Source organism: Prenolepis imparis, unplaced genomic scaffold (genome assembly GCF_030444845.1).
Source record: "Prenolepis imparis isolate NDT839.2.m4 unplaced genomic scaffold, iyPreImpa1.0 SCAF_12, whole genome shotgun sequence".
In the NCBI taxonomy this organism is placed as follows: Eukaryota; Metazoa; Arthropoda; class Insecta; order Hymenoptera; family Formicidae; genus Prenolepis; species Prenolepis imparis.
This window is the reverse complement of record NW_028141170.1, coordinates 14,618,164-14,631,740: the sequence shown is the minus strand read 5'-3', so window position 1 is coordinate 14,631,740 and position 13,577 is coordinate 14,618,164. Positions and strand designations below refer to the sequence as shown.

The following is a 13,577-nucleotide window of genomic DNA, read 5'->3' as shown; positions in this document are numbered from 1 at the left end:
TGAAATAATATAACACTTTTTGTTTTATTTATATATTTAATAATGAACTAGATAAGCAGTAACGATTAGTCATCAATGGACTTAGAGGTATAGATTGTGAATAATAAATATATTTTTAATGACATATTAATCTATAAAAATAATGATATGAAAAAGTTGCAACTGATAAATAAAAACCTATAAAAATATTTTAATTAAATATGGTTATACAAAATAGTTGTTTTTATCTATAGTAAGCAGAGGACCGTCGTATTTTGAAATATGACGGGGGTGGTGGCGGGTTTTTTGCTTATTTATTTAAAGATGTTTATCATACAAAAATGAATGATATCCCTATAAAAACCTACCTTTAAAAAAAGGTAAAAAAAGGCGCCTAGTATGGGCACGCCAGTAGTGAAAAATTACCCATTGCAAACCCATGTAGAATCGTATGAAAAATTACTCATTGCAAACCCATGTAGAATCGTATGAAAAATTACTCATTGCAAACCCATGTAGAATCGTATGAAAAATTATCCATTGCAAACCCATGTAGAATCGTACTACAAAAGTAATGATATCAAAAAAATTGCGCGCCAAGTGAAAGTAGAAACTTGTACCAGTGGAAAATTTAAATTGCAAACCCATGTAGAATAGTACCTATGTAGAATAGTATAATTATAGAGACCTCTCTTCACGCTGGAAATTGCAAACCCATGTAGAATCGTATAATTATAGACCTCTCTTCACGCTGAAAATTGCAAATCCATGTAGAATCGTATAATTATAGACCTCTCTTCACGCTGAAAGTTGCAAACACATATAGAATCGTAATAAGAAAAGAATAAGACAAAACACAAAAAAACAGAATTAAAAATTAATACAAGCATTAAAAATTAAAAATTTATGCAAAAATTATATAAATTAATACAAATAAAAAAAAATAAATATTTAATTTAAAAAACTAGGCACTGCTAAATTTCAAAATTAACTTTAGCATATTGTTTAATTTAGTAGTGCCTAGTTTTTTAAATTAAATTTTTTATTTTTTTTTATTTGTATTAATTTATATAATTTTTGCATAAATTTTTAATTTTTAATGCTTGTATTAATTTTTAATTCTGTTTTTTTGTGTTTTGTCTTATTCTTTTCTTATTACGATTCTATATGTGTTTGCAACTTTCAGCGTGAAGAGAGGTCTATAATTATACGATTCTACATGGATTTGCAATTTTCAGCGTGAAGAGAGGTCTATAATTATACGATTCTACATGGGTTTGCAACTTCCAGCGTGAAGAGAGGTCTCTATAATTATACTATTCTACATAGGTACTATTCTACATGGGTTTGCAATTTAAATTTTCCACTGGTACAAGTTTCTACTTTCACTTGGCGCGCAATTTTTTTGATATCATTACTTTTGTAGTACGATTCTACATGGGTTTGCAATGGATAATTTTTCATACGATTTTACTTACTGAAAACGTTTTTATTAAAAAAGAAATAATTTTGTATAACCGCAATTCTAACATTAACTGCTATTATACCCAGATAGCACCATGTCCAAAATGCACCCATAAGATGCCATAGATCCCCAGATAGCAAAATGTTAGCAGCATGTCGGCAGTATGACAGCAGATCTAATCATGACTTTACAGCAGATTCCTATCCACTGTGTCCGCAATTGATGATATTCTGCTAGCATAGTTAGTAAGCAAAATCTGACAGCAGATTGGCGGCAGAAACCGAGCAGATCTGCACATATAGTTTGATGGCAGATTGGCAGCAGAAACCGAACAGATCTGTCAAACGCAATCTAATAGCAGATTGGCGGCAGAAATCGAGCAGGATCTGCACAATTCCTTGCCATTTGAATATATAAGTATAATAAAATTCAATATTTTTCGATGAATATAACAGATGCATAAGACGTGTTATCCGCTACTTATAATTTTTTTTTTCATAAATATGATATTTAATGCATAACATATTATATTGTATGTAGTTATATCTCACATAGTAATTTTAAATGTTCAATTTAATCTATTAATTAAATTAATAAAATAAATTGTAAAAATAATTAAATTTATATAATTTATAAAATTTAAGATATAATTTATATGAGAATTAAATTCTGCTTTATGCTTTAAATAGAAAGTAAATGGATAATTTTTCATGTATATCCTATTGATTCTAATAAGTTTAATATTCTCATGTTAGACTTGTCAGATATCAAAAATTAAACTGATAGAAAAATATACTTTTGATCTTTTATTAATAGCCACGACTTGCAGACTTTATATCTATTTTTAACAGAAATTTGATTGCGAGAAAATACATCACATAGCGGTAGGTGAAGGAACTATTAAATAACTGCAAAATGCAGATCCTGTTGTCAATTTGCCATCAGATTGTGCGCGCGCAAATCTTGCTCGATTTCTGCCGTCAATCTGACACCAAACTGCGTTGCGCAAATCATGCTCGGTTTCTACTACCAATCTGCTATGATAATTCTATACAAATCCTGCTTGATTTCTGCTACTGACTTGCTGCCAAATTATGTCAGCAGATTTTATAACATTTCTGCCAACGTTCTGCTATCATTATCTGATATAACAAGTTTTGTATAAAATCTGCAGTTTTTTTGCTGGCAAAAATATATAGCACACAGTTTTAATACATGCTCTTGACAGATTTGGCTATCTGGGTCTTTAAGATGTTTTTAAGATGTCTTTGGGATATCATATCATAAGATTTCTTAAAGACATCTTAAAGATTTCTTAATGATGTCTTATGCGTGCATTTTGGACATGGTGCTATCTGGGTAGTAATAGTTTGTGATCGACGTCTATCTTTTAATGGCGCCCTGGTAATCATTAGAGATTGATAGTATTACATTTTTTAATTGCTTACACCAAATAAATGCTATCAAATATCAAATTTTGGAAAATAAAACAATTAATTGTAATTGAAAGAATGTAATTAAATAATTGTTATAATATAAACTAAAAATGCACCATTCAATAATTAATACATTTAATTTTTATGTAAAGATTATATCAATTATCAATCAACAATGAGATGAACACATTATATGTTATTCTTATTACTTATAATAATTAAAATTCTAATTTGGCGTACACGGAGTGATAAAGTATACAAAATTCAGTCAATGCGTTATACAAGAGAATTAATAAAAATTTTTCTCAATAAAAGCAGTTTTACGAGAAATATTTAAGCAAAAAATATATTGTTTAAAAAGATATATGTATATATATTTTATTACACACATTTATATTATATAATATAATACATTATTGACATGTTATGTTACATTCTAAAAATAGTTATATTAAATATTAGTTTGATTTTTAGTTTATCTTCAAAAATTTACAAAGAACAAGTTAATGCTTTAAAATCACTTATTAACTAAAAAAAATCTTGTTTACATTAAAACTACTATATTAAACTCATCAAGTAGCAAAATACAAAATAATTAACATTATTTGATAGCATCTCAATATAAATTAAATACTTTTATTAAATGTATTAATGTCTTCTGAAGTTTGCTTCACTTGTTAATACTTCTGCAATAACAGAAATTATAAATTAATATAAACAAAATAAATAACTTCATTTAAAATAAGTGCACTTATCTATTACTATTGCTTTGACACTAGTAACAGATATATGCAAGATGATGTCACGAAACAGCTATGATTTATGCCTATTTTTACTCCCGATTGCTGCTGAATTGTAGATTATTATATTTGTGACATTCTGCATTTCTCTATTACAAATTTTTATATTGCTCTTTAATATTTCATTACATATCACACCTAACAAAACTGTATTTTCTACTTCTTCTAGGTTAAATCTTGAACATTTCTTACGCATGTTCACTGATAGATGTGAAAATATGTTAAAGACTGATTTACTTTATAAAGGTATGTCACTCTTTATATAAATATATCTATTATCAATGCTTCATTTATATTTTACAAAGAAAATAAAAGCGATATAATTTGAAACTATAAGATTTTAATAATATAAATATTTCTAAAAATATAATCTACTCAGATTGCGCTTGTTTTGATTAAATTAGATTTAGTTACATTTTTTTACTCAAAATGATCTGATATATCCTCTAAATATACTGTATCTGTTCACACTCATATAAAATAATAGTAATAATATTATTTTTATAATATATTATATTTTTATATTATTTATTGTTATGAGTAACTTAAAACTTATATATTTATAAAAATTAATTTTATAATATGACAATGTAAACAGATATATATCTCCAATTTGTTTATAAATACATCCCACACAACACAAAATATTTCAGAGATCTTCGCAAAATTTACTCAAAAATGTTTCATGTACGTCTTACAAGGGGAGGTCGCGGTTGACTCTTCACCGATTTTGATCTCCTTTGGTATGGTGAATCTACATCGAAAAAAAGTTGCTCCGTGTTCGAGCTTTTCGTCCAATGCGCCTTGTAAAAAAAAATTTTTTTTTCCCGAAGTTTAGAGAAATTGTCAGGTTCGTTACAAGGCCTAAAGAAAGACAAACTTTCGATCGGTGCCGCTAGTGCAGCGACAGAGCACAAGAATAGTAATCCCGGGATCCCAGGTTCAGAACTTTGGGCTGTCATAATTTTTTTTTTTTTTTTTTTAATAACGTATTATTTATTATGATAAATAAATATTCGGCATATTTTTATCGTTAGTTATGCATATATCTCTTTATATATTTAAAATTAATAAAATGATCGTAATATAAATAAAATATTTTTATAGAGAAATATTTTTAGAAATATTTTTACTTTTTAAAGATTTATACATTTTTTCAAATTTTCTTTAATCTAATAATGTTAGAATACACACTTTTCGTAGCTTTACAAAATTTAATTTATTACTCATTATTATTTTTTGCTTCAATATGTAATAAATATATCATAAATATATAAGTAAGATATTTTCTAACCGACCTTCTAGAACCCTTATTAGTAGACAGGATCAGACGACCCTCTCCTCTCCCTCCAACGTTCCTTACACTTTCACAACCAGCGGTTTCATCCAGCGGTTCACAGCAGGTAGAAAATCCGAATTTTGTAAAGCTATGAAAAGTGTGTATTCTAACATTATTAGATTAAAGAAAATTTGAAAAAATGTATAAATCTTTAAAAAGTAAAAATATTTCTCTATAAAAATATTTTATTTATATTACGATCATTTTATTAATTTTAAATATATAAAGAGATATATGCATAACTAACGATAAAAATATGCCGAATATTTATTTATCATAATAAATAATACATATTATTAAAAAAAAAAAAAAAAAAAAAAAAATTATGACAGCCCAAAGTTCTGAACCTGGGATCCCAGATTACTATTCTTGTGCTCTGCCGCTGCACTAGCGGCACCGATCGAAAGTGTGTCTTTCTTTAGGCCTCGTAACGAACCTGACAATTACTCTAAACTTCGGGAAAAAAAAATTTTTTTTACAAGGCGCATTGGACGAAAAGCTCGAACACGGAGTAACTTTTTTTCGATGTAGATTCACCATACCAAAGGAGATCAAAATCGGTGAAGAGTCAACCGCGACCTCCCCTTGTTAGATACATGAAAATATTCGCTATTTTGTCACAAATACGTTTATGAAAGGTTGCACAAACGTTTCAAATGTTACGTTTTTTATGATATGTCTTTTAAATGTTCTAACGACATTTTAGTGTTATTTAGAAACTGTTTTGGAACTTTGAAACGTTTCTGCAACATTTCTGTTAAGTTTTGTGCTGTGTGGGATATTTACATATAAATATTAAATAGGTTTAATAATTAATTAAGTTTGATACAAATTTAATTAGCTAAGCATAAACAAGAAAATTTTATTTTAATAATTTATTTGTTACAAGATTATATTGTTAAAATATATGAGAGATACAAAACATAAATATACATTTTTTAAATTAAATTTATTGAATTTTTTATTTTCTTTTATTTTTGTGATTCTCTTTTGTTAATTATCGAAAATATTAATACCAATTGCATTTCTTTTTGCAGAAAGTAATAGTCATATACATAATTCAACATCTGATGAAGAAAGTGCTCTGTGTGTGTCTTGTGTAACAAAATCTAACATATCACATAATATTGAAACTGACAAAGTAAATAAAGCAACAATAACGCCATTACAAGACTTATTCAATCAGGCAGAAAATAATAATTCACGCATGACACGTCAAAAAAAAAAGAAAACTATTAACCATTGATAAGGGTAAGAATGCTAATGTCAATGTCATATATTTGTGTCAGTTTTCATATTTAATGACATTTGGTAACAATAATTTTTAAATTTATTTTACTATTTCTTCTATTAATTTGTTAAACATTTTTAATAAATAAACTCATTATTTATGTTATTAATTACATTACACATTATTTTTATTTATTCTGCTACTTAATTATTTTATAAAATTTACGCTTCCATATATGCTTATTAAAACTTATAATAATTTTATAAAGCTAACTGTGTGTTCATATTAAATAGTATATCTTTATGTGAATATCTAATTTATTTTACTTTTCTTTCAAATTTATCATTACTGCCTTGCTTTAATTTTTTACTAACTATTGCAATATGCCAGAATTATCTGTGGTTTTACACAAAATAGATGAACCATCAAAGAAACATTACAAAAATAGAATTTAGTTTCTACAAGGTAAGGTTATTACAACAGATTATACTTATTTCAAAAGTAAATATCGATTAAGAGGATATTTGCCTAAGAGTCGAAGAAAAGGATGCTAAAAAGGATCATATTATAATACTACATCAAATCATCTTTCTATTTATACATACTTAGCTTCATACAGCTGTAACTTTGCATATATTAATAATTTATCAAATTATATATATATTTAAAATTTATCAAAAATATATTTTACATTGTACCTTAGCCTAGTAAACAAATGCACAGGACGCTTGAATAGAAAGTGTCACTTAGCATGTGTGTACAAATGGGCGGTCACTCAACGTTCGGTTTTGTATGGTACTATGAAGAAGAATACAGACTTAAAGTATCATTTAATTAGTATTTTCTTTGCTTCTACGTTGACACGCTTTCTAGCATTTTTTTGACAATATTGATATCGTGGTTTTTCTAATTTCGGCCAATATAGTTTCTTAAATCCATTCCTTACAATATACACAAAAATAAAATGTAAAAAAACTAAATTTTTAGATTTGAAACAGGCAAATATTGTTTTAATCAACTTTAGGTTTATCTCAACAATGTCCTTAACATCTTTTTTGTACAGATATTGCATCAATGTATGATATTCCAAAGGAAGATGATTACGCACATTTGTACTCTGCCACAAATGCAAACCAGAGAAATATCTACACAGAAATATCTACATCATCCATTTCATACAGTGGACTGGACTCTGCAGAATAGCCAAAGTACATCCAAAGAAAAATCTTCCTCAGACATTTGTACGGTGTGCTACACTGACGAACGAACACACATTTTCGTACCCTGTGGTCACCGCGCTTGTTGTTTCCAATATGCATTCAACGTTTAGAAGCTAATCGATGTCCGATATGTAATGTGACTTATGAAAACTATATTCGAATTATTAATCCATAAGATTTGTTCCAAGCAATACATTTTTTTTAAAAGACTGTTCTTCATAAGTTTTACATATAAAAATGCAGTATTACTTGATACGATAAAATTATTTTATGTTAGAATCAATATCATACTTGTGCAATATGTTACTTTTTAAAAGCTCTCTTAAATATTCTTTTATGTAATTTGATTATGTTCTTGCGGACAAACTTATGAATTGTGTTCTGCCAAAATAAGTTTAAGTTCGTTAAATACATATTTATTTAAAGATTACATAAAGATAAAAAGTGATAAAAAGCAGATAGCGGTATTAAGCAGTATTATTTGAATTTACTGTCTAAAAAACTGTCGTTCCTAAAATAATTGTCGTTGTAAAAGTGATGTGCATTATTTGTTTTATCAAATTAATTCTAAAACTTAGCTATAAGTTTATTTTCTAAAGTAGACATTGTTACTTTTCAAAAGATTATAAATATCGAAGTTCATAAAGAAAATTTTCTCTAATCAATATAAATACATAATTTGTTATTATATAGAGATTTTATTTTGTTTAAATGTATGTAGCGCCAAAGAGTGATTACCTTTTTATTGTTACATGTAGTGTACCAGGAACTACGGTTATATTTTAGCTTTGAAGAAAGTTTTATGATGTTAAGATTTTGAAAAAGTAAATATTTTTATTTCAGTTAATAAATACTATACATAACAGGAGATAACAATTTAAGACAAGTGTTGTTTTATACTGTTACATATAACACAGATACAAAATAAATTATACCAGGAATAATACACGTAACATAAATAAAACTTTTGTATATAATTTCCGTTTATGAGATTCAATAAAACGTTTCCCAAACTTTACTCTAATTACATCATTTTCTATTTGCCTAAAAGAATTAAATATAAAATTATATAAAATTATATACATAATTTGTTATTATATAGAAATGTTACTTTGTACAAATGTATGTCAAAAAGATTATTTGATTACTTATTTTTATATTATTATACGAAAATTTTCAAATATAATGCATTTTATTAAATAAAACTTTCGTATCGCTTCTGTTTATAAGTTTCAATAAAACGTTTTCTGAACGTATGTCCTTACTCTAATTACACCATCTTTCATTTACCTTAGCAGTGTATAAAATTAGGATAAATGCTACGTAAGAAATTCATAACATTAGTACCTTATTTATTATTTAAGAATTGACAATATTTACAATCATGAATTGCGATTAGATAGCTGATTATATTTTTCGTGTAAACGTTTACACCTGTAACATATTCAAGCAAACGATGTGCAAATTATAGCGGTGTACAATTTTTACGTATCCTAATAGACAGTGTCCATTTGCACCGTGTCCAATAAATGGTGTGCAACTGAACGATGTACGTCTGAGCGGTGTGCAATTGAACGGTGTACGTCTGAGCGGTGTGCAATTGAACGGTGTACGTCTGAGCGGTGTGCAACTGAACGGTGTACGTCTGAGCGGTGTGCAATTGAACGGTGTACGTCTGAGCGGTGTGCAATTGAACGGTGTACGTCTGAGCGGTGTGCAATTGAACGGTGTACGTCTGAGTGGTGTGCAACTGAACGGTGTACGTCTGAGCGGTGTGCAACTGAACGGTGTACGTCTGAGCGGTGTGCAATTGAACGGTGTACGTCTGAGCGGTGTGCATTTTTACGTGTTCAGCTAAGCGGTGTACATTTTTATGTGTCCAACCGAACGGTGTCCAATTGAACGGTGTGCAACTGAACGGTGTACATTTGAGCCGTGTGCAACTGAACGGTGTGCATCTGAACGGTGTGCATTTTTACGTGTCCGACTGATCGGTGTGCGTTTTTATGTGTCCAATTGAACGGTGTGCAATTGAACGGTGTACATTTGAACGGTGTGCATTTGAGCGGTGTGCAATTGAACGGTGTACAACTTAACGGTATGCATCTTTTACATGTCCGACTTAACAATGTGCATTTATGTGTACAAAATTTATTTGCTTTGTGTCCATTTGCACCGTGTCCATTTGCCCCGTGTCCAATTGAAATGTGTCCAAATAAACCGTGTGCAAATTTCGTGTCCATTTGCCCTGTGTCCAATTGTACTGTGTCCGAGTGAAGGCCATTCACAAATTATACGTCCGAATGGACGACGCGGACAATATGGCCGAGTTACAAGAAAGAGCCGCGGAATTCGAGGATATCGAACGACAGCGAAAAGACCTGCGGAAAGGCGAGAAGGGCACGACCGAGAAGTTTGTCGTCGCTGCCGCCTACAACCGCGCCGAATGCTGTTGGCGGTGCAAACAACGGGGACACACGCGTTTTGACTGCCGACGCCCCGCCAAGAAATTCTGCTTCCAATGTGGACGCGACGGAGTACTGACCAATCAGTGTCACCCGCCGACGCCGGGAAACGGAAAGGCGGCCGAGGTCGCACGGACCGACGCTCGACCCGATGCTTCCGTGACGTAACCTTCACGCCGACGTTACCGTCCGTATCAACCAGCAACCATTTACCGCGCTTCTCGATTCCGGATCCGAGGTCTCTTTTATTGACATAACCACGGCCGACGCCGACCGGGCGTGGGGCTATCACAAACATACCGGCGTCGGACAGGTGCAACTCGCCGACGGCACATTCACGGAAGTACCGGGCGCTATTACGTTACCCGTAGAGATAGAGGGGCGAATGTATCGACACGAATTCGCCATTCTACCAACCCTCGAGAGCGAAATTCTAATCGGAGTCGATCTCTGGGGCAAGGTGGGCTTAGCTCTCTCCTCACCGCGAACCGACGACACCGCGTCGCGGTCCAAATGCAGCTCGACCGGGGGGTTGGCTAAACGGACGCCGGAAGAAGATCGGCAACTCGCGGAATTCCTGTCAACCGAACTCGCGTTATTTCAGTACGTTCAAGGACATACGAACGCCACCCAACATCATATCCGCTTGAAGGACCCAACACCGATTAAACAGCGGTATCGGCCACGGAACCCCGCCATGCAAGCCGTCATCGACGACGAAGTGACCGAGATGGAACGCGCCGGGATTATTGAACCCTCGTGTAGCGCGTGGAGCTCACCGATAGTCGTCGTGAAGAAAAAAGACGGCAAATACCGTTTTTGCATCGACTTCCGACGAGTCAATGACGTAACCGAGAAGGATGCTTATCCGTTACCGCAGATTACGGCCACGTTAGATAAACTCCGCGGGGCCCGTTATCTCACGACGCTCGATCTAAAAAATGGATACTGGCAGGTGCCCTTGACGCCCGAAAGTCGCCCGATTACTGCATTCACGGTCCCCGGAAGGGGTTTAATGCAATTTAAGGTCATGCCGTTCGGACTTCACTCCGCGCCCGCGACATTTCAACGTTTACTCGACACCGTCCTCGGCCCCGAACTCGAACCGCACGTGTTCGTCTATTTGGACGATATCATCGTTATCAGTCGAACATTTCATGAACATCTCACGCTGCTCGGGGAGGTCTTCCGCCGTCTACGCGAAGCAAACTTGAGGCTGAACCCGGAGAAGTGCAAATTCTACGTCGAACAAATCGAGTACCTCGGGCACGTCATTGATAATCAGGGCATTCGAACCGATCCGGAGAAAGTCAGTGCCGTGGCCAACTGGCCCGCACCACGTACCGTACGCCAGGTCCGACAATTTCTGGGGATGGCCTCGTGGTACCGCCGGTTTGTGAACGATTTCTCGTCGGTAGCCGCGCCACTAACCAAACTCACGAAAAAGAACGCGCGGTGGAATTGGGGGGAAACCGAAGACGCCGCCTTCTGCGCGCTAAAAAAACGCCTCATCGCGGCACCCGTACTCTCGTGCCCGGATTTCTCGCGGCGGTTTTTCTTACAGACGGACGCCAGCGCGAACGGCCTCGGGGCCGTGCTAACACAATTTTTCGAGGAGGGCGAAAGGGTCATTGCATACGCCAGCCGAACGCTGAGTGCAGCCGAGCGAAACTACAGCGCCACGGAACTAGAGTGTCTCGCAATTGTCTGGGGCGTCCGGCGCATGAAGGGGTACCTGGAGGGCTACACCTTCACGGTAGTAACCGATCACCAATCGTTGAAGTGGCTGCAGCACCTCGACTCACCAACGGGCCGCTTAGCCCGACGGGTCTTCGAGCTGCAGCAGTACGAATTCGATGTCAAATACCGCCGGGGAAAATTGACCCGCGTGGCTGATGCCCTATCCCGGTACCCCACAACATGCGTTGTTCGCTCCGCCGCCTGCCGATGGTACCATCGCATCGCCGAAGGCGTGAATCGCGAACCCGTCGCGTTCCCCGACTACCGCTTCGAGGAAGGGACGCTCTATCGCCATATCCTGCACTCGCTCAACTTCAAGGACGAATCTGTGGAGCAACAATGGAAGCGGTGCGTGCCCCAGGAGGCACGGAAGGAGATTATGCGACGATTGCACGACGAGCCGACTGCGGGACATGGTGGCGTGGCCAAAACTATCGCCCGCGTGGCCGAGAGTTATTATTGGCCCGGCATGATGCGAGACATCACTAAATACGTACGCGAGTGCCGCACGTGCCTGGCACACTAGGCGCTCCAGCAGAAACCCGCCGGCCGCATGCACGCAACCGAAGTAACCCGGCCTTGGGAGCAAGTAACCCTCGACCTAGTCGGGCCATTACCGCGATCACGCCATGGACATACGTGGTTATTTGTTCTCCAAGATCGGTTTACGAAATGGGTGGAACTTGTACCTTTACGCAAGGCCACCGCCGACGCCGTAACACAGGCCATCACCGACCGTCTCATCTTGCAGCACGGGGCACCAAAAATCTTCCTATCCGACAATGGCACGCAACTTATATCCGGCCAAGTGACGGCGCGATTACAGACGTTTGAAATCGAACACTGAACGACCCCGGTACGAGCACCGTATTGTAATCCTGTGGAACGAAAAAACCGCGTCATTAAAATGATGATTAGCGAATATGTCGGCCAAGATCATCGCAATTGGGACGCACATATACCGGCCCTGCAGTTCGCATATAACACGGCATCCCACGACACCACGAGATTTACGCCTGCGTATCTTAATCACGGCCGAGAACTCGTGAGGCCCTGCGACGACGGGCAACGACCACCGGCGGCCGAGTTTCCAGACGCCCTCGCAACCCGGCTGCACGAGGCCTACGACTTGGTGCGAATAAATCTGGCACGCGCCTTCCAACGGCAAGCGCATTATTACGACCTGCGCCGGCGCCCGTGGAAACCGCGCCTCGGAGAGACGGTGTGGAAACGACATCATCCGCTATCGAAACGAGCCGATGCCTTTAAAGCAAAACTCGCGTCAAAATACATCGGGCCCCTGACAGTCAAGGCCATTCTCTCGCCCGTTATTCTCGATCTGAGGAGTGAGCGGGGAAAATGGTATAGAAACATACACGTTCAAGATCTAAAGCCCGCTCTCGCGCCTAATAAACAAACGCCAGAGGACAACGAACCAAACAATCCGAACGGGAAAGACGAGGACGACAGCGACTAGACGCGTCATTTGCGATCTAACCGCCAGCCTGCAAGCAGTGGAAAATGGATCACGACATTCTTGCTGCTATTGACGAGTTCCTTCGGGGGACGCCGGCACCAGGAAATCCGGCCGCAACGACCCACGCGGATAACCCACCCGCGCCACCGGCCGTGCCGACCACATCACGACCGCCCTGGGTGGGTACTATCATCCAGCGGTCGGACCGGACCAACCAACGGAAAAGAGAAATGCTCTTACAGCAGCCGCCACCGCCCCCGAAACGTCAGCCCGCGCCGCCAAAGCAGCCTAAGCCTGAGCCATCGCCGTCGCTACTAATGCCAACGGGCCCAACGCCATCGCCACCCATTCGATGCCAAGTGACCCCGGGAATCGTATTCGAGGTACCGCACTTCGCCGTGCACGTATCGCGGCGATACAAGATC

At 36.5% G+C, this 13,577-nt stretch overlaps 1 protein-coding gene across 1 annotated transcript; it reads left to right on the top strand.

Moving 5' to 3' along the window:
* The first annotated feature begins 12,585 nt into the window (after positions 1 to 12,585).
* LOC145943410 (uncharacterized) lies at positions 12,586 to 13,152 on the top strand. The gene has a single exon (XM_083050920.1). The coding sequence runs from the start codon at positions 12,586 to 12,588 to the stop codon at positions 13,150 to 13,152; it is 567 nt and encodes a 188-aa protein (XP_082907046.1).
* Positions 13,153 to 13,577: the final 425 nt, after the last annotated feature.

Coding starts and splice junctions, on each gene's coding strand:
- LOC145943410 (XM_083050920.1), top strand. CDS start 12,586: ATGATTAGCGAATATGTCGGCCAAGATCATCGCAATTGGGACGCACAT.